The following is a 21,825-nucleotide window of genomic DNA, read 5'->3' as shown; positions in this document are numbered from 1 at the left end:
TATAGAAGGCAATAAACTTTTGCACCATTGCTGGGCAAGTTGGTGTCACTGGGATTGATAATGGAGCCAGATGTCCCAGGAGGTATTAACCATACTTGAAGGTCAGACCCAAGTCTTCTGCATGGCAGCATAAGCTCTGCCACTGAAACTTTTGGTCTATTCTTGTTTTTGAATGTTTTCTGTTCTCTTTTTGAAAGTTTTGCTTTAGTCATTGTTAAAAGTTGGTTGTTTCTTTACATCTAGGATTAAATTCTGCCTGGCCTTTATCACATGGGCATTTTAAGCTCACAGGTCTGCCCGAGTCACAGGCTTGTCATTTGTGTTCTTTTAGGTCCGACTGTGGCAGCACATCTGGAGAGTGTGAACCAGGTAAATTATTCACAAAGCCTTATTCTTGCCGTGTGGGGCTCAGGAGCTGTTCTAGCCCAAGGTCTAAACCAGGGGTTCTCAGCCCTATTTTCAGGATACTTACACTAAATGAATATGCGTGAGAAGGATTTGCATCATGGAGGCAGGGTAATGCAAATTAATCTCAAGCATCTTGAAAACATCTTGAAAACCGGACTGGGTTGAGAGCCCCTAGTGTAATCCACATGATCAGCTGAAGCATTGCAGAGCTAATGATTCATTGGTTGGTTGGGGGGGGGGGGGCTCCCAAGCGCCCCTGGTTGAAGTCTTTTACTGACCTGGGAATCATTGGCTAAGGATAATCTTGTAGTGACATACTGAATGCTGGAGTTAGTTATCTCCCAGTAGAAATAGTTCAATGGATGAGTCATTTTTGCGTCATAGAGTCTTAATATTTGTGCACATGAGCTGTGGTCAGCTTTGAAAGAAAGTAAAAGTCCACTTTCAGAACAGAAATCAATATTAGTTGTCAATACTAGTGACACGTTTAGGGTACATGTTGGCTGGGTATCAAACTATTAATCTGTATTTTTCAGTTAGCCGTCAGCCCAGGTTTGGGTCCTTGGTTTAATGATGAAGGATCTTTAGTTGCGAAGTGACAGGAAAGCCTGAGATCAACTGGGCTCTGTGGCATTGTACCAGGAGGGAAACTGGGCAGACCAGTTGAGCTTTATGGTTCTTACCTATAAGTGGAATAAAATAACGGGTGCATATAAAATGATGATGTAATAATGAGAATTTAGTAAGATGGACCAGTTAGTTTTCTACATCTGCCTAACTTCAAGAGGAAGACGTCTGGATCGACTCCTTTGAAAACTGATTGGATTGGATTGCTATGTTCTGGATCATTTGCAATCACCGAATAACTTGTCTAGGCATATCCAAATAGGTAACATTACAATAGTCCAGTCTGCTCAAAAGCAACGGCTGTACCAATAATCTGAACTGCTCAAATTCAAAATACTTTCTTATGCGTCTTAAATTCCTCAAAAGAAGGAAAGAGCTCTTAGAGCATTGAGATGAGAATCAAGGGTTGCTCTTTGTGTGGTCTACCTAAATGAATAAATTTACCTGGGTACTGCTGCTGTGTGGATAAATTTAGGCTTTACCGTAACCTGGAATGTTCTTGGCCGTTCCTCTGTGTGAATGGATGGATACCTTTGGGCTGGCTGTCAAGTTGTGTGGCCAAAATATTTCTGTTTTTTGGTTGATAATTAATATGTGACCATCTCTGGGAAAAGGTGGCTAAAGTCTCGGATCCAAAATGTTAAGAATGGCCTGCTTTTCGTGTCATGGGTCACTAAGAAGTCTAAAAATTTATGTTTGAATTTCTTTAACTTTTGTATTTTTTCACATAAATGGAGGGGGTCTGCAACTGTTGTATTACAAATTGCTCTAACAGAATTCATTAAAGCCTCATTTTTTGTTTCTGGAGACTTTAGTTACCATTTCCCAGAGATCTACACACACAGTTTAAAAAAAAAGACCTTATGTGGCAAGCACCTGGTGCTGATCAGCAAATTTCAGTAGGAGGCTAAACGTTCTGCTTTTTCTAAGTGTGCGCAGTGCAGGAGGTTTTCCAAGGGTAGGGCATTGACTTACCTGGTGAGCACGGATTTCCAGCACTTGCTGTCTAAGGAGCCCTTGTACTAAGCCACGTAGGTGCCTACGTGTGCCCAACGCACGCGCCAAAATGGAGTTACCGCCCGGCTACTGCGTGGCCCTTGCGGTAATTTCATTTTTGGTGTGCACCTGCTACGTGCTTCCGAAAAAAATATATATATTTTTTTCTGGCACACGTAGCAGGCACACATCAAGTGTCTTTCTACGCGTGTAGGTCATTACTGCCGGTTATTGCATGAGACCTTACCGCTAAGTCAATGGCTGAATGTAAGGTCTCAGACTCAAAATGGATGCATGCCAATTTTGATTTTGCCACACGTCCATTTTTGGCAAAAATTTTAAAAAGGCATTTTTTTTTACAAGCGCGCTGAAAATTGAATCTGTGCGCCCAAAACCTGCGCCTACACTAGCGCAGGCCATTTTTCAGTGCACCTTAGTAAAAGGACCCCTAAGTTTAGGTGTTGAAACCTGAACAACCAAATAGCAGATCTAATTCTAGGTGGCCAGATCATTTTTTTTCTAATTCAGCCACTCAGCAGGTCATTTTATTTATTTATTTAGATTTTGCTCACACCTTTTTCAGTAGTAGCTCAAGGTGAGTTACATTCAGGTACTCTGGATATTTCTCTGTCCCAGGAGAGCTCACAATCTAAGTTTGTACCTGAGGCAATGGAGGGTTAAGTGACTTGGCCAAGATCACAAGGAGCAGCAGTGGGATTTGAACCGGTGACCTTTGGATTGCAAGACTGGTGCATTAACCACTAGGCTACTCCTCCACTAGCAACATTCCATGTAGAAGCCTGCCCTTGCAGATCAGCAATGCGGCCGCGCAGGCTTCTGTTTCTGAGTCTGACGTCCTGCACATACATTTTTTTAAATGGGCCAGGAAATAAGCCTGCGCTGAAATTAAAACTAACATGCGCCTCTTTACAGCCTAAGCATATTGTAGAATCTCAAATATGTATTTAGATTTTGCTCACACCTTTTTCAGTAGTAGCTCAAGGTGAGTTATATTCAGGTACCCTGGATATTTCTCTGTCCCAGGAGGGCTCACAATCTAAGTTTGTACCCGAGGCAATGGAGGGTTAAGTGACTTACCCAAGATCACAAGGAGCAGCAGTGGGATTTGAACTGGCCACCTCTGGATTGCAAGACCGGTGCTCTAGCCACTAGGCCACTCCTCCATTCCATTGACAGTACAGTCCATAGGTACCTGATTCGTATTCACTGACAAGCTATTTTATAAAGGCACTTAGGGGCCCATTTTCCTAAGGCTTGGGAGGGCTAACACGTGATTAGCATGTGACAAACCGGCACTAATGTTGAGCTAGTGCGTGCGCCTGGTAGTAATTCTGAGTTTGGCGCACACCGAATCCCGCGGTAGAAAATAATTTTCTACCGAGGGGGTGCTGCCGGCGATATTCAGAAGTTGGAGCGTGAGTAGCATGTGAGCCCTTATCGCTAAGTAAACGAGTGGCGGTAAGTGCTTAGGGTGTAAATAGGCGCATGCTAGTTTTAATTTCAGCGCAGGCCTATTTCCCAGCCCATTAAAAAAAAGCCTTTTTTCCCAGCCGCAGTGAAAAAAATGGCCCAGCGTGCATCCAAAACACGTGCCTGCACTACGGCAGGCCAATTTGTACTGCAGCTTAGTAAAAGGACCCCTTAGACATCTGTGTTGTATTTATAAAATACAGTCCAGTCTGGCATATGTGATTCTCACAGTGTTTTTTGACCCGCAAACCAGAAGAGTATAGGATAGTATTTTTTAACGTAGTCTTCCTCGCCATGGTTCATCATCAGATCACAGTCCAAATCGTGCTCCTAATCATATTAACTTTCATGTTTTTCATGGAAAACTCTAGTCTTCACTTCGGAAGAATAATGGTATGTTTAGTACTTGCAAGGCTCGGAGCCCTACCTTTGACATAATGTCATCTTTCAATGGGATTTGTCCAGATACTGTCTTATAGTCTTCTGGTTTGAGGGTCAAAAAAAATTGTTTTTTAGAATCTTGTATGCTTGGCTGGAGAAATATTGGATTGCCGTTGATATACCTGGGCTCTTATCATTATGGTTAAGTATTAACTGCGTTCATAAAATATGTGCTTTTTTTTGGACCTGTTATAAAATTATCCTTCCCATAAAGTGTACAAAGGTCAGTACATTTTATTTATTGCATTTGTAGCCCACATTTTCCCACCTCTTTGCAGGCTCAGACCTCATGGCTGTTTTTCCTCCACTTTTGCTAATAGCCCAGAAATTCCTAATGAACATAAACTTTGTTTCTGTCTGTTTTTTTTTTGTTTCTCTCGTTCGTTACAGGGACTTCTAGAGAGTTGGGCGGGGTAAAACCTATCAAACAAGAGCTGGAAGATATGGATATCATCCAGGTTACTGTTCCAGGTAGATACTAGTTTTTTTAAATATGTTTGGAGTGCGGAAACGTGAAGGTGCTATGTAGAGTTGTAAAATAAAGTGAATTTGGGTCAATATTCAGTGATGCGTATCTGGGTAGGAGCAACTCGTACCCACCTAAGTGCCACTCACCGAGCCCACACTCAGATCTTCAATGATATTATCCAGATAATATTTGGGTAGTGCGGAGGCAGAGTTGGAAATCTGTGTACCGAGATAACTTCTGGTAGTGGAGGAGTAGCCTAGTAGCCTGAGAACTACTACTACATAACATTTCTAAAGCGCTACTAGGGTTACGCAGCGCTGTACAATTTAACATAGAAGGACATTCCCTGCTCAAAGAGCTTACAATCTAAAGGACACGTGAACAGTCAGACCGATAGGGGCAGACAAATTGGAAGAAAAACCAGACAAACCAGGAAGAAGCCTCTGCGACGGCCTGTCACGCTAACAGTAGCACTTTCTCCAAATGGATTCCATCACTACAGGAGTACATCATATTACATGTTTACAAGCCTTTGTGAAGTTATTGATTTGAAGGATTTTGACCCCTGAGGAAGGCTCTCCAGCTGAAACACAGCCCGTGTTGTGTCAGATTTACCACTGGCAAATAAACTTTTGGATACTTTTTACCTGTGGTCAGCCTTGGTTACTTGGTACAGTCCCTCTTCCACATTGCTATGTGTGTGGTTTTTTTTGTTTTTTTTTTCCTCTTTCCCTGTGGAAGGTGCGTGGACACCCCCTTTTTGGGGGATTCTCTTTGTCTGAGAACCAGGGGGACCAGGTTCAAGTCCAACTGCAGCTCCTTGCAACTCACTTAACCCTCCATTGCCCCAGGTGCAAAATAAATACCTGTATATAATATGTAAAGCACTTTGATTGTAAGCACAAAAAGGCAGTAGATCAAATCCCACCCCTTTTCCCCTTCCTCTTGTACCTGGATATTCAGCACTGATATCTGGGTACAGCTCAGCACTGAATACTGAGGTGCAACTTAGGCGCTACCTCCTCATTGAATTTTTGGTGTGGCAAAGCGTTTTAACAGATGCAAAGTGCCGAAACGGGGCAAGAACAGCAGATCCATGCAAAACCACACTTATGCGTCCGTTTATAGAACAGCATCTAAGTGTTTCCATGAGGATCTGCAAAGAGGGCGTGGCTATGGATGGGGCATGGGCGGGTCAAGGGCTTTCCCTTAAAATGTGCACAGTGTTATAGAATAGTGCGGATCCACGCCCAGCTTTCGCACCAGGATTTGCATCCGGTTTCAGTTGGCGTAACTCGTGACAAATTTTGAGTGCGGATCCTGGCACTACACGCCATCCTATAAAAGACATCAATCCTGGAATGCCCATTAGAGAATACCATTCGGCGCAGATTTGTTTCCTCGCCAAATGTTTTTAGTACCGATTACTGAATCTAGGGCGTAGAGGATTACCTCTGGATAGGATTGCCCAAATGCTAATCTGTTTCTGATTTTACCGCAGTATACACCTAGATTTGCAGCTCTGATTTCAAGATGTCCTTGCACGGAGTAGGGTAAAACCCTGACTGGACTATTCTGCAACCAAGTCAGCAGAGGAGTGGGAGAAAAGGGATCGCAGTCTGGGGGGAGGGGTTGGGGTAGATAAAGGGAGGACTGCCACTTGGGGAAGGCGGTACTTAAAGCATTGGGGTTTGGGAAGTCAGGAGGAGTGATAGCCCAGTTGGGGTAAGGAGGGAAGGGGGGGTGATCACTGGCTTTTAGGGCACAGGAATAGTAATTAGGTTTAAGGCCGCTGTTCTTTCAACTAGATTCAGATGTGTAAATTAGATACATCAGACTGAATGTCAGCGTATGCACTTATATTCTCTCCCTTCACCGAATTCCACTCATCTTTTTATGCACCTAAATTTAGGGACCTGGTGAATTTAAGATCCTAAATTTAGGTACCCAGTAGAGGGAGATTTTCACTTAAGCAGATCTAGACACCTGACTCCTGGAATTAGCTTGATTTTTGAAATATCGGCCCACAAGTGTGTTTTCTCCAGTGTATCTCCTGTTTTTATGTTTATGAACTTGCCTGTGTTTAAGATTCAAACAAGAAAATATAATTTTTGTCTAATATGCTACTTTTTTTTTCCTGTGGAGGATGGCCTGAGGCCTAAATTAGCACATAACATAAGCATTGCCATACTGGGACAGACCGAAGGTCCATCAAGCCCAGTATCCTGTTTCTACCAGTGGCCAGTCCAGGTCACAAGTACCTGCCAAGATCCCAAAACAGTAAAACATATATTTTATGTTGCTTATCCTAGAAATAAGCAGTGGATTTTCCCAAGTTCATCTTAATAATGGCTTATGGACCTTTTTTTTTTTTTAAGGAAATTATCCAAACCTTTTTTAAACCCTGCTAAGCTAACTGCTTTAGCTACATTTGCTGGTAGTGAATTCCAGAATTTAATTACACGTTGATTGAAGAAATATTTTTTCCGGTTTGTTCTAAATTTACTTAGCCACCGCTGCATACTGAGCAGCGAGTTTCAGTGTATCAACGATGACACCTAGATCATTTTCCTGTGCGGTGACTCCTAATGTGGAATCTTGCATCACATAGCTATAGTGTGGGTTTCTCTTTCCCACATACATCAATTTTCACTTGCTCACACTAAATGTCATCTTCCAATTGGATGCCCAGTCAAATAAGGTCCTCTTGCAATTTTTCACATTCCTCTTACGATTGGTTGAGTTCTGCCTCGAGGACATGGTTGAGACTCACTGATCTATGGCAGTATTAAAGGAAGTAAATTGGACAGGCTAGCCAGCCTTTAGGGTCTTTCTCAACATCTCTATTTCTTTGTTTACATTTTTTTTTGAGAAGTTGAAAAACCCCCTCAAGGACAAGAATAGCTGTAGAATGGTGTCTCCTTGCATTAGGCCTTGTGATTTTACTCAGAAGCTCAAGGGTAGATATCCAAAAGGGTTTAACCGGACAGGAGAGGCTTCTGCCTGGTTAAACCCCACTGACTGAGTGGCAGCAATATTCAGTGGCAATTAACTGATTACTTCCACTAAAAGTGTCTGCTAATCAGATAAAGTTGGGATAGCAAAATGGCTGTTTTAAGTTTATGCATGGAGTTAACCGGGCACTGGTCTGAACATCAGCCAGTGGACATGCCTGGATTTTCAGTGGCAGGAGCTGCACATGCCCGGCATTGAAAATGGTGGGTTGGTTCAGCCTGTGGCTGGAAGCAGCTTACCAGCTGCTTACCACCGTGAGCTGAATATCGACTCCTCCCAGTATTTAACATTTGTATGCCATCTGGCAAAGGTAATTTTGAGTTTCACTGCATCTATTCAAGAGGGGAACTCCTCGTGTACCTAGTCCCCTAGTGTTTTTGGCTGGCCCATTGGTGGTTTAGCTGATGCCTTTTCTTCTTCCTGTGGTTTGTGCAGTTCACTGATCAGTTTTCCATGAACCCTGTGGCACTCTGTATCTACAGAGCCCAGTGCAATTCAAACTGGATGCATGAACTAGGTAGGCCGCAGGAAAAGAAGAAGAAATTGTGCTTCTCCCTCTCCTGCACCCCTGCTCCACCCCCAGCTTGGCAGCACCCCAGGTGGGTTGCTAGCTTGTCTATCCATTGTAACATCCTTGAATTAGGCTCTTTACACATTCTTTGTTTAAAACTTTTCCCTTGGTAATAGTCCCCGGGAGTCTAGGGGCCTGTAAGTGGAGGAGGAGGGCATCTCAAAGCTTTTTTTCTGTTTTCAGATCCCTCTCTCAGCTCGGATGAAGTTCCTGACTCCTCGGTGACAAATCACACAGCTTCTGATGACTCCGGTTATATGATGGAAACCGCAGCGTTAGGTAATGCTGTAGAAACTCAGCAGTCGTAAAGGCAGCAGTTCTAGCAAAATATTTAAAGGAATTCAGGGTGGTGGACTTTGGTCCTGGGGAACTGAGGAACTGAGTTTGATTCCCACTTCAGGCACAGGCAGCTCCTTGTGACTCTGGGCAAGTCACTTAACCCTCCATTGCCCCATGTAAGTCGCATTGAGCCTGCCATGAGTGGGAAAGCGCGGGGTACAAACGTAACAAAATATAAAAAAATTAAAATGAAACAAACTTCTTATTAATAACATTCCACCTTGTTTATTCTGATGTATATGTTATTCCTAAGGCAGCAGCATGTTTGGTTCAAGGCTTGTAAATATCTATTTAGATCATTTTTATATTAAAAAAACAAATCTAAGCCAGTGATGTAACTAGGACTGAATGGGCTCTAGGTGGAAAAGTTAAGATGGGCCATTGTAACACCATCTCTCCCAAGGGAATGGGGACTGTGGAGAGGGGGAATCCCCTTCAGAGCTACTACTACTACTACTTATCATTTCTATAGCGCTACTATACGTACGCAGCGCTGTACACTTGAACATGAAGAGACAGTCCCTACTCGACAGAGCTTACAATCTAATTAGGACAGACAAACAGGACAAACAAGAGATAAGGGAGTATTAAAGTGAGGATGGTAAAATAAGGGTTCTGAACAAGTGAACAAGGGTTAGGAGTTAAAAGCAGCATCAAAAAGGTGGGCTTTTAGCTTAGATTTGAAGACGGCCAGAGGTGGACCTTGACGTACTGGCTCAGGAAGTCTATTCCAGGCATATGGTGCAACAAGATAAAAGGAACAGAGTCTGGAGTTAGCGGTGGAGGAGAAGGGTGCAGATAAGAGAGATTTACCCAGTGACCGGAGTTCCCGGGGAGGAATGTAGGGAGAGATGAGAGTGGAGAGGTACTGTATGTGGAAACGGATAGGAAGCCAGTGAAGTGACTTGAGGAAAGGGCTAATATAACGACCCTGGCGGAATATTAGTCGTGCAGCAGAATTTTGAACAGATTGAAAAGGAGAGAGATGGCTAAGTGGGAGACCTGTGAGAAGCAAGTTGCAATAGTCTAAGCGAGAGGTGATAAGAGTGTGGATGATGGTTCTGGTAGTGTGCTCAGAAAGGAAAGGGCGAATTTTGCTGATATTATAGAGAAAGAAACGACAGGTTTTAGCAGTCTGTTGAATATGTGCAGAGAAGGAGAGGGAGGAGTCGAAGATGACCCCAAGGTTACGAGCTAATGAGACAGGAAGAATGAGAGTGTTATCCACAGAAATAGAGAATGGGGGAGGAGGAGAGGTTGGTTTAGGGGAAAAGATAAGAAGCTCAGTCTTGGTCATGTTTAGTTTCAGATGGTGCTGAGACATCCAGGCAGCAATGTCAGACAGGCAGGCTGATACTTTGGCCTGGATTTCTGCTGAGATTTCTGGTGTGGAGAGGTAGATCTGGGCGTCATCAGCGTAAAGATGATACTGAAAACCATGGGATGAGATCAGAGTGCCAAGGGAAGAAGTATAGATGGAGAAGAGAAGAGGTCCCAGGACAGATCCCTGAGGTACACCAACTGACAGTGGGATAGAAGTAGAAGAGGATCCACTAGAGTATACACTAAAGGTACGCTAGGAGAGATAAGAAGAAAACCAGGAAAGAATAGAGCCCTGAAATCCAAGTGAGGACAGCGTATCAAGGAGTAGGCTGTGATCAACAGTGTCAAAAGCAGCAGATAGATCAAGAAGGATGAGGATGAGCTCCAGTCAGGAAATGAGAGGCGGGCTAATTTGTGTAAAAATTGAGGGGTATTAGGGGTAGAATGTGTCTGGGTGGATATTTGGGTTTGGAGAGTGTGCAGGGCTGGAGTTTTAGTGTGTTGGGCAGGGGGTTACATGTGGTGTATAGAGGGAGGTACCTAAAACAGTAAGGCTGTGTATTGTGTCTCTGCTGTGGGTGAGATGTCTGAAGTGTTGGAGTAGAGGCTTGTTGTGTGGTAGGTACAGTGGTGGTGTGATGTGTGTGTGTGGGGGGGGATGTGAGGCAGAGTGTATATGTATAAAAAACCAAGGATAGGGGTGTTGGGTGCACAGCAAGGACATAGGTTGGGACTACTGTAGCCTGAGAAGGGCTTGTGAAATGGTGGGCATGGAGGGATGTCTGTGGTGGGTCTGCAAGGAGGCGACAAGGCTGCAGCACTTCTAGAAGTAAATGCAATATATGCCACACTCACCTCCCAGCACCACCACCTACCCCAGATTTTTTTTCAACCAAAATGGAACCTTTATTGGACCAGTAGCAGGTGGCCCCCACCATTGGGCAGCCCCAGGCTTTTTGCTGGGCTCACTCAATATTAGGCACACCCTGTGCTGAGACAAAAGATATAGACACAGGGATCCTTTTATTAGAGTGCAACAAAAATTTCCAGTTATCACGTATTACTTGCAAAAGTTAACATATGGTAGTTACAGAACCTCTAGGCATACTTAAACGTCTGGTGAAATTTTATAAGAATGAGCAAAAAGCAGCCAAGGGGATAATGTTGCTGTCTTCATGTGGTTCTTCTTAACTGGCTAAGTTTTGTGCTACTGTGTTTGCTCAGATATTCAATGCCAGAGCCCGGAGCCCAGACATGGCCCAACATTGAATATTCATGGATAAAGCCACCAGCAGTCAGCAAAACACAGACCGCTGCCAGCTGAATATTGGGGCCCCAAAATTTCCAGTTTATAAACACCTAAAAATAGAAAGCCTGTATAATATTGTAGTAGATATTGCAGATGTATTAGGCCAGTGCTCCTCTAACTGAAATAATGGGTCTGTCATCGTCGCCTAGCTAAAGCCATAGGGATATCATTATGCTATTCCCCTGTCCATCAGGCACTTGCCGAAACTTGGCCATGTGGGGTCAACAATAAAACTTGTAACCAGAGTGTGATTCCAGTGACAATCATTATCCCCCTTGCCGTCTCCGCTTTTTGCTCTTTGTGTTTTTTGCAGAACGTTTTCGTTCTTCTTCAAAATTTTATAAGAGCCATTTTATGCACGTGTATTGCCCCACACACCAGGGCTGCCAAGAGACAGAGCTGGGCCTGAGGCAGGGCTACTGCCCCCATCCCCCTTACCTTCATGCATCTGCTTCTCCCTCGGTCTGTCACTCTTCTGCTCCTGTGTGCCAGGACCTGGGTCATGGGTCACGACACACCAGGTTTCCCTTGAAGGCTGGGCCTGGGAAATTTTGCCCCCCCCCCCCACCCCTCTCCTCAGCCCTGCCAAACACCTGTGAAAATGAGTTGATGAATTACCCCTGAGTATTTGAGAGTTACGTCTGGCCTGCATTTGTTTACAGAGTATCTACAAATCTCTCTATCATCTACAGGGTCAGAGAAAGAAGCCACAGAGAGTACAAAACATGATAAACAAGATGGTAAGATTTTATTGTTATGATTGAATGACGTGGCCCATGATCTCACTTGTATTTAGTTTGTAACTATTTTATCGCTGACAAACAGAATAGTTACAACCATCTGCAAGGAACGTAGAAAGTCAAGTAAAAGATAAGCACATGTGAACAACAGTATGGTATCGGTCATCAAACTTGAGATAATCCATATCTCCCTTCCCGTTGTCCAACCCTTCCTTAACTCTTCAAGAAGGTAAAATAATAAGGTAATAAGAAAAAAAATATATATATATAATAGATATTAAGTATATGTTATTGATGCACAAACCGAAAAGTTGTACTCTTATCCCTTCCAGCAGCACCTTAAAGATCTCAGAAACACACTGTATTCTTTAAGTTGTGTTTAATAAAAATTTTCAAAATTAAAAAAAAAAAAAAAAAGAACTCATCCAGGCGTGTGCGGTATGGGAACTCCTGTCCAAAAAGAGTGTGGAAAGGAGCTTCCACAACCCCCCCCCCCCCCATGAAATCAAAGGGAGGAAAAGGAGTAGAACACAGAAGAAAGGGTGTCTCTCCCTCTCCACCATCTCCCTCCTCTCGCCTCCCTGCCCCTCTTTTAAAACATATTTAAAATCAAACTTCTAGCCCTGTGTGGGAGAGACTGAATATATAAATCCTATACCGCCAGAAACAATTTTTTCTGTTTAGGAGAACATTTGGCTTGTCTCTGCTCCAGTAACATCAATGCATGCATGCAGTTTCTCCAGGCCCATAAAATAATTTCCTTTCCCAGGGCTTCTGCCTTACGAAGGAGAAGAACATGATGATTAGAAATACGAAATGCTTCATATTTATCTCGCATGTATTTAAAGAAAATCTGCAAGCATTTTCTACACAAAAATTAATGACATTCCAGCTGGATCAAAACAGAGGAAGCTGTACTCAAAGGGTGTATCCAGTTAACCTCATAAGCCCTGACATTTAAAAGTCATTTGAATCTCATTGCTAGCACTGACATCAGCACTTTCTAACAACATAGGGATACCTTGCTCCGAGGCATCGCATCGAAGGGGCATGCAGGGCATGTACCTTTGTGAGGAACTTCTGGCAGTGTCGGGCGTGGCTCCTTGGAATAGGGCAGCTCCACTGTCCTTCATCTGCCCTGGACAAATCTATAAGTATGACTTTTACCATGCTGTGTCGAGTGAACTTTGATCCTTGACATTGATTTGTGTACTGTTGCTCTGCCTTCACGCTGCTGAGCTGGAGGTTCCATGTTCGATCCCTATTACAATCTCTCGTAGGATTAATCGCCCAGTCCCTGCCTGTACAACCTTGTTTCAGGCAAGCGTCTCTTGCGCTCATGCAAGGCAAAGAACCTCCTTCTCCAGAAGCCACTTCCTATCTCCCTGTTCCAATTGGGTATGTAAATGCTAGGTCAGTGGTCAATAAAACTGATGTTATTAGGGATTGGTTGGTGGAAAAACAATTTGGGTTCTTGTTGGTCTCTGAAACATGGCTTTGTTCAACAGAGGATCCTTTACTCAATGCTTTATGACTCCCAGGTTACAAGATACTTCATCAAACTAGAGCTAAACCAGAGAGAGGGTAGAATCACCATAATTTATAAGGCCGCCTTCAAAGTAGAACTATTATCCCAACTGAGCTCTTCTGATCTCGAGATTTGCCTGCAAATTAAGTGATCCTGCGTTGTTGGAGTCCATATGCCTTGTTCTCTTCTATCGCCCTCCAGGAAGCTGGTCTGCCTCGGAAAGCTGTTTTACTGAGTTCCTCTCAAATATTTGTGTTAAGTTTGCTAATGTTTTATTAGTAGGTGATATTAATTTGCATCTTGATAATGCTAGGGATGTTAAGACAAAGAGCTTACTTGATTTTCTTGTCTCCTGGCGATTCCTTCTACCGCATTTCCAATCCTCCCAAATTAGGGATCATCTGCTGGCTTATAGAACTGTACATATGGAGAATTTCTGCCTGGGAGACCCATCCTGGTGCCATGTCCCTTGATCAGACCATAAGACTTTAGAGTTCACTTTTTTTTAAATTGAGAGGCAGAATTGATCCTGTAAAATTCTGGTCTGGAATCTTTGATAGTCCGCAACTTCCAGATGCAGACAGCGAAGGTTTGTTTTGCGTAAGTGGTATGAGTTATGTAGTTCTACCCTGGATAGTATGGCTCCTATCAAAGTGTTGCCCAAACTAACCCATAGGGTGTCACCCTGGTACAATCAAGATATTTTCCTCCTGAAGAGACAGTGTAGAAAATTAGAGAGAAAGTGGTCCAGACATAAATCTGAAGAGAACAAAATGCTTTGGAGGAAGCCTGTCAGGGATTATAAGGCCGCTTAGGGACAGGCTTCTGTCAACCGAAAACTTAACATCAGTAACCACTCCCTCTGCTAATCAATTAGCCACATATTTCGAACAAAAAGTAACTAAAATTAAGGGGGGGAAGGGGGCTGTACTGCAACTTTAAGGCCATTAGCATTCAATCTCTCATCAAACAGCCTAGTCTGGATGCAGATATTGCAGCTGACCGACTGTGGTCCTTCTTTCTGCTATCCACTCATGAGACTGTCAAATCCTTTCTCAAAAAGTATTCTTCCTCACAATGGATTCTGGATTCTTGTCCGAGTTATTTATTTAAAACTGCACCGAAAGGATTCATTGACCTTCTTCAAGCTCACATCCCAGGGTGCTTTTCTTCAGTGGAAAGTTTCCATAATACTTACCCCAATCCCTAAGAGCACCTTGGCTTCATTGGGAGATGTTACTAATTACAGGCCTGTCGCTTCTATCCCATTGTTGACTAAGGTAATGGAATAGTTTATACTCAGCGTATGAATCACCTGTCCTCTTTCTCCCTCTTGCATAAATCCCAGTCAAGCTTTAAGCCTTGTTATAGTACCGAGACAGTCTTGACCACCTTAGTATCTGATTTTATGAAAGCAATCAGTCTAGGCTTTAAGTTTTTAGTGATGCAGTTTGATATGTCAAGTGCCTTTGACTTAATTGATTATGAGTTTCTTGTAGGCCTGTTGGACCAATTCACACTGTGTGGGAAGGTTCACCAGTGGTTCTGTGGCTTCCTAAAATCTAAATCATATCAGGTGAAGTTATCAGGTTCTCTCTCACCATCCTGATCTCCTGACTTCGGGGTGCCGCAGGGCTCGCTGCTATCTCATGTTATGATAGCTCCATTAAGTGAAAGACTGGAGGCAGTGTGGCTCTGCATTTTCATTTATGTGGATGATATCACAATCTATATCCCTTTCAAAACTGGTCTTCCAGAAATTGTCCCTAAGATTAGGCTTGGTCTAGATTTGTTGGAATCCTGGGCTTCTGAATTAAAATTTAAGTTAGAGATAAGACTAAGTTTATTGTGGTAACTAACCCCTTCAACTGTACAGTATATAATAATTTTACCATTGACAATGCATCAGTGGCGATCCTAGCCTGCATGACACCCGGGGCGGATCGCCGATGCGCCCCCCCCCCCCCCCCCCCGGGTGCAGCGCGGCCCCTCACCCCCCGAAATGACACCTCCCCCCCGGTGCACGCCGCTGGGGGGGGGGGGTGCCGCAGCGCGCACCTGTCAGCTGAGTTCGCTAACTTCGCTGCAGCTCCCTCTGCCCCGGCCGGAACAGGAAGTAACCTGTTCCGGGGCAGAGAGAGCTGCAGCGAAGTTAGCAAAGTTAGCGAACTCAGCTGACAGGCGCACGCCGTGGCACCCCCCCAGCGGTGTGCACCCGGGGTGGACCGCCCCCCCCCCCCCCCCCTTGGTACGTCACTGTAATGCATCCTACCCCCTAGACACAACTCTTAGAGTACTGGGTGTATAATTGACAGTCAACTCATGTTTGAGCCTCAGGTTTCCTCAGTAGTAATAAGAATTCTTCAGGTCTCTTTGGAAGCTGAGGAGACTCTGATCATATTTCTCGCCTGACTTCTTTAGACTTCTAGTTCAATCCTTGGTTTTACTGCAATTCCATCTATGCTGGATATAAGGAGAGTGTCATAAAACGGCTGCAGACAGCCCAAAATACAGCAGCTAGGCTTATCCTCAAGGTATCGTGTTTTGATAGAGCTACTCCATTATTATGCAAGCTGCACTGGCTGCCCATTAATGCCAGGATTATTTTTAAACTATGTGTGTTTTTGGCTTTCAGATATTATGTGGCATGACACCAGATTACATGCAACCCTTAATAACTATTCCCCCATGCAAAATAACCTCTGGTTCTAGGGACTACCTTAGACTTCATCTTCTAGCTTGCAAGAGAGTGCTCTATAAGTTGGGTCACTCCTCAAACTTTAGATACCAAGGTGCTAAGTGGTGGAACTCACTGCTAATGGCAATCAAGGGTCAGTCTGATTGCTTGGTATTTCTCAAAAGACTGAAAACGTTCCTCTTTGAGAGGTTTCTACCCATTGATGGAGTGTGTTAGATTGTAACTGGCCATCAACAGTTCTAATTTGTATCTTATTTTTGCTACTCTGATTTGACTTGATATTGTATTTATGGTATTGCAAACCTTGCCTGTTGTTTTTATTTATTGTAAGCCACTTTGAACTCGAGTATGTTCAGGATAATGTGGGGTATACATGTCTAAATAAATACACTTTACCCACCATTGATCTGTAAGGAGTCTGTTTGCAAAGAGCCTCTGAATTATGAAAATATTTTTCCGAGCTGAGCTGGTTATTTTGTGCCACATTTTCAATCAAACCTAACCAGGGAAGTTGGGAGGTGGAGAAGGAAATCCCCCCTCTCACTGACCCTTCCACATCAGGCCAGTCTGCTGCACCCTCAACTAACACCAATAGCATGAGTTACTTTACCACAAGTCCCATTTAATGCACTGGGATCCAGTTACTAGTAATGCGTTAGCACGCTAGCGTAGTAGCATGGGTTGGCTGGTACGTTTGCAAAGTGAAAACACACACACAGATGTTTACATCTCCCCCCCCCCCCCCAAATCCACTAGCATTATGCCAGGCCCCGTCTGAGCTTCAGCATTGAATATCCATTTTTTTTTTTTTGGGGGGGGGGGGGAGGGCGGAGTTTGAGCCGGCTAACACATAGCCAGTTAACTCAATATTCAGTCCTTGACCATATAAGCCAAACAGCTTAAAGATAGGACTGCTGTTTATGCGGCCCAGTTTAAGCAGTTTATTTACGTGGTGAGAGGTGGCATTTGACCCGACTCTACTCCTGGAACACCCATTTAGCTGCTTTTGAATTTGGCTCTAACTGGTCATTTTCAGTGGCACTTAACTGGTTAAATGCAGCTGAAAATGACCAGATAGCCGTGAAAAAGCATTTTAACTAGTCAGCGGGCTGGCTGGTTTTAAATCGTTTTGAATATCAGCCAGACAGTATTTGTGTTACTTCCCCTCCCCCCCTCAAAATTCCTCCTGTAAAATCTGCGTTTTGTGGAAGAAAACACACTCTTATTCACGTAAAAGGAAAGCAGTTGATGAGCCCAAGACGCTATTGTTTTGACATTGTAAGTAGTATTCTATGCCATACTTTGTATTGTTATTTGAATATTTTGACTTCTGTAATTGCCTATTGCTTATGTTTAATCTATTCTTACTGTACACCGCCTTGAGTGAATTCCTTCAAAAAGGCAGTAAATAAATCCTAATAAATAAATAAATTTACCTGCATGAATGGCTTTGAATATCACCGTCTGATAGTACAAGCACTAGCTAAGCACTTAGACCAGCAAACATATCTCCGTGTGTCTCTGTGAAGGTACAGAAGTACATTTCTCATTAAGCTTTTCATCTAACACAGCTTCTGTATCTTGGTTCCTTGTGCGCTGATAATTATCCTTGCTTTACAGAGGGAATAGGTGATATTATTCGACATCTGAGGAAACAAGTTGAAAATCTGTTCAACACAAAATATGGTAAGTGAACGCTGCACGGAATGCTTCCTTTTGTTTAAAGCAGGAGTTCTCAACCCAGTCCTCGGGACACACCCAGCCAGTTAGGTTTTCAGGATATCCACGATGTATATGCATGAGTTAAATTTGCATGCACTACCTTCATTCTGTGCATTTCTCTCTCATGCATATTCATTGTTGGTATCCTGAAAACCTGACTGGCTACTTGTGTCCCGAGGACTGGGTTGAGAGCCCCTGGTTTAAAGGATCTCTGCAGTTGCTAATTTTCTCAGGGAAATGAAATAGATTTACTTGAAGCAGTGGCATACCAAGGTGGGGGCGGTCTGCCCCGGGTGCCAGTGGGTGGGGGGTGCTCCGCTCCCGCCGCCTCCCGTGGCCGTTCCCGAAGGCCCGAGTCGACGTCAAGACGTCAAGACGAGGAGAAGGAAGGAGATTTGATTTTTTTTTTTACAAGCAGGGCACGAGGCGCTGCCTGCGACGCTGCTTCGCCGGTTTTAACGGGACTGAGGTGGGGAAGGAGAGGGGCGAAAGGGACTGGGGTGGGGGTGTTCAGAGGGGAGAAGGGGACTGGGGTGGGGGTCTCAGACAGGGGAGGGGAGAAGGGGACTGGGGTGGGGATCTCAGAAGGGAGAAGGGGACTGGGGTTGGGATCTCAGAGGGGAGAAGGGGACTGGGGTGGGGGTGTTCAGAGGGGAAAAGGGGAGGGGAGAAAGGGACTGGGGTGGGGAGAAGGGGACTGGGGTGGGGGTCTCAGACGGGGGGAGGGGAGAAGGGGACTGGGGTGGGGGTGTTCAGATGGGAGAAGGGGACTGGGGTGGGGATCTCAGACAGGGGAGGGGAGAAGGGGACTGGGGTGGGGATCTCAGAGGGGAGAAGGGGACTGGGGTGGGGGTGTTCAGAGGGGAAAAGGGGAGGGGAGAAGGACTGGGGTGGGGATCTCAGAGGGGAGAAGGGGACTGGGGTGGGGATCTCAGAGGGGAGAAGGGAAGGGGAGGGGAGAAGGGGACTGGGGTGGGGATGTTCAGAGGAGAGAAGGGGACTGGGGTGGGGGTCTCAGACAGGGGAGGGGAGAAGGGGACTGGGGTGGGGGTCTCAGACAGGAGATGGGGAGGGGAGAAGGGGACTGGGGTGGGGGTGTTCAGAGGGGAGAAGGGGGCTGGAACTGGGGGCTGAAAAAAGGGGCAGAGAGAGAGAGGGGACAGATCCTAGATGGAAGGGGGAGCGAGCAAATGGTGGATTGAAGGGGCAGAGAGAAAGGGCAGGCAGTGGATGGAAGGGACGGCAGAGAGGGCAGACACTGGATGGCAGAGAGAGAGAGAGAGAGAGTGAAGACAGATGCTGGATGGAAGGAAGACAGTGAAAAGAAGATGAGGAAAGCAGAAACCAGAGACAACAAACTGTAAATAAAATATATTTTTTTATTTTTTTTGCTTTAGGATAAAGTATTGTAGATGTGTTAAATGTTTATAATAGAACATGTAAATAAGGTAATCTTTTTATTGGACTAATTTTAATACATTTTGACTAACTTTCGGAGAACAAAACCCCCTTCCTCATGTCAGGATAGGATACTGTAACAGCACTATACTGTACTGACCCGAGGACAGAGGTTTTGGCCTCTGAAAGCTAAATGTATTAGTCCAATAAAATGGTATTATTTTACTTTCTATATTTGTTTTATTTCTATTTGTTAATTTGTAAAGTGGTGATTGGTACTTGTTAGTTTTTTTTCAAATTTACATCTGCTGTCTTTATATTTTGCACAGTACTAGGGGACATTTTCTGTTTCTGTGGTGTTGCATTGTATACAGAGTCTGGCATTGGGGGTTCAGTTTAATTTTTGTCTAAATAGAAAGTTTATGATTACTTATCCTATAGTGGATTAGGGTGTATCTGTGTTTGTGAAAAAGACAAGGCTTTCAGTTGGCATTGACTGTGCAGGATCTACGATCTGTACTGTTCTGTCTGGTTTCGTTTTACAATAGGTGAATTGATGTTCTAGTGCTCACTGTAGTGTTTAAGATGCTTTCCTTTTCCTTGTGTGACTCGTAGAAATGACTGCTTATGGTATGGTAGAATTGCTCTATAGGTCCTGAGTGTTTTGTATTCTCGGCATGCCTAGTACTGGATTTGGGGGGGGGGGGGGGGGGGGGGTGTTAAAAAATGACCGGCCCCGGGTGTCAACTACCCTAGGTACGCCACTGACTTGAAGGCGCTACTGTGTTATCGCATGTTATGTGCCACCGCAGGCCTCTTTTTGTGCATTGATAACTATTTTACTAAGAATGGGTATTAACAGTGTCAGAGGATCTAACAGAACATCGCACTTTAGTAAATCTAGCCCTTGGTTTCTCGTTGAAAATTGGCTGCTCTCTGGGGCTAAAATTGCCTCATGTTTTGCAGACAAGGTGGGTTAGCAAAAGTGCCCCATACTGCATATTCAGGCTTTTGTTTAACTGATAAATCACCATGATATAAAATAAAATATGTCAGTGTTCAGTGTTGTATTCAGTGTTGTACCAAGACCTGTGCAGTCCTATCTTTATGCAGCTCTTCTTAACCAGTTAAGTGCTGAATAGGAGTGGTCTAATGGTTAGTGCAGCGGGCCTTGATCCCTGCATCCTGGATTCGATTCCCACCGTAGCTCCTTGTGACCTCTGGGCAAGTCACTTAACCTTCCATTGCCTCAAGTACAAGAAACTGAGATTGTGAGCCCTCTAAGGATAGAGAAGAGTAACTGCTTATAATATGTGATAATGCTCCGCCTTGAACTTGATAGTTAAGCCAGCGTTTTCCAAACTGTGCATCGTGGCACCCTGGTGCACGACAGCGAACTCTCAGGGGTGCCGCGGCACATCTTGACCTTCCTCCTGCCGCCCACCATCCAGCATCGCTCTCTAGTTTTCCCTCCTGCAGGTCCGGAATCTGCTGCTTCCTGCTTCTTCCCCCGCCGCTGCTGCACTGCTTGCAACTTACATTTTCGGGCCGTCCGCAAATCACACAGGCACTTCGGGGACTTCCCTCTGCCGTGTCCGCCCTTCACAACAGGAAGTTGCATCAGAGAGGGTCAGACGTGGCAGACTGGGAAGGCCCCAGAGTGCCTGCCTTTGTGAATCGTGGATGGCCTGAAAATGTAAGCTGCAAGCACTGCAGCGGGGGTGGGGGGAGGAGAAGGAAGCGGCAGCGATCCTAGACCTGAAAGAAGGTAGCGAGTGATGCTGGATTTGGGGAAAGCAGATGTGTGCTGGATTTATGGGAGGAGAGGGGCTGCAGGGAAAGGTAGACCTATGTGGCCGAGGGGGGGGGGGGTGCTGAGACCCATGTTGCAGGGGGAGGGGGATGTGCTGCAAAAAATAGCTCAGATACTAAGGGTGCCGTGTTTGGGAACCCCTGGGTTAAGCAGATTATAAATGCCAGAATTAAGTATCACACTTAACCAGCTAAGGTTTGTCGGGCCGTATACCCAGATATTCAGTGCCAGGGCTCGGACATGGCTTGGCATTGAATATTTGGGGCTAAAGCTGCCAGTGGTCAGCAAAACGCTGACCACTGATGGTTGAATATTGGGCCACAAAATTTCCAGTTTATAAAAGCCTAAAAAATAGAAAGCCAGTATAATATTGCTTTCGGATGGATAGATTGTAGTAGATATTGCAGACATGTTAGGCCAGTGGTCCTATGAGTGAAATAATGGGTATGCCATTTGTCACCTAGCTAAAGCCATAGGGATATCTGAACCTGTCAAAGTGCCATACTCCAAGTTTCTGATGTACCCGGAAGACCTCTACGTGTTGGGTTTGCCGGAAGGGATCTCACTGCGTCGCCCCAACTGTTTTGGAATTGTGAAGCTGAAGAAAATACTGGAAGCCAGCAGCAGCATTCAGTTTATCATTAACAGGTAACCTGGAAGAGAAAGGATGGTTCGCCTGACTGAAACTCTTGACTGATTACCTAGCCCTGCCCAACTTCTCAGTCCACTTTGAGGCATATTTTCAAAGCACTTTGGGAGGCTAAGTTCCATAGGTTTCTATGGAACTTTGGGAGGCTAAGTGCTTTGAAAATGAGCCTCTTTGTCTCTCCTAGACAAGTGAACATTGCAGATTCAAATAATGTTTTTTGATGGTGTTCAAGGCTTCCCAATAAGGTGTATCAAGTTGTTACTGTGTGAGCCCCTGTACAGAATGGAA

The 21,825-nt window shown here is 44.6% G+C and overlaps 1 protein-coding gene across 7 annotated transcripts in view; it reads left to right on the top strand.

Moving 5' to 3' along the window:
- GTF2IRD1 (GTF2I repeat domain containing 1) overlaps positions 1 to 21,825 on the top strand; it is a 219,690-nt gene that overhangs the window by 157,658 nt on the left and 40,207 nt on the right. For 4 of the 7 annotated variants that reach the window (XM_030185787.1, XM_030185783.1, XM_030185784.1 and 1 more), the window contains 6 exons: positions 332 to 369; positions 4,354 to 4,434; positions 8,202 to 8,297; positions 11,652 to 11,729; positions 17,576 to 17,641; positions 21,353 to 21,536. In XM_030185787.1, coding sequence (XP_030041647.1) covers positions 332 to 369; positions 4,354 to 4,434; positions 8,202 to 8,297; positions 11,652 to 11,729; positions 17,576 to 17,641; positions 21,353 to 21,536 — 543 coding nt within the window. The remainder of the gene's footprint in view (positions 1 to 331; positions 370 to 4,353; positions 4,435 to 8,201; positions 8,298 to 11,651; positions 11,730 to 17,575; positions 17,642 to 21,352; positions 21,537 to 21,825) is intronic. The other 3 variants (XM_030185782.1, XM_030185786.1, XM_030185785.1) reach the window with 2 other exon arrangements.

Source organism: Microcaecilia unicolor, chromosome 13 (assembly GCF_901765095.1).
Source record: "Microcaecilia unicolor chromosome 13, aMicUni1.1, whole genome shotgun sequence".
Taxonomy (NCBI): domain Eukaryota; kingdom Metazoa; phylum Chordata; class Amphibia; order Gymnophiona; family Siphonopidae; genus Microcaecilia; species Microcaecilia unicolor.
This window is presented reverse-complemented; position numbering and strand designations above follow the sequence as displayed.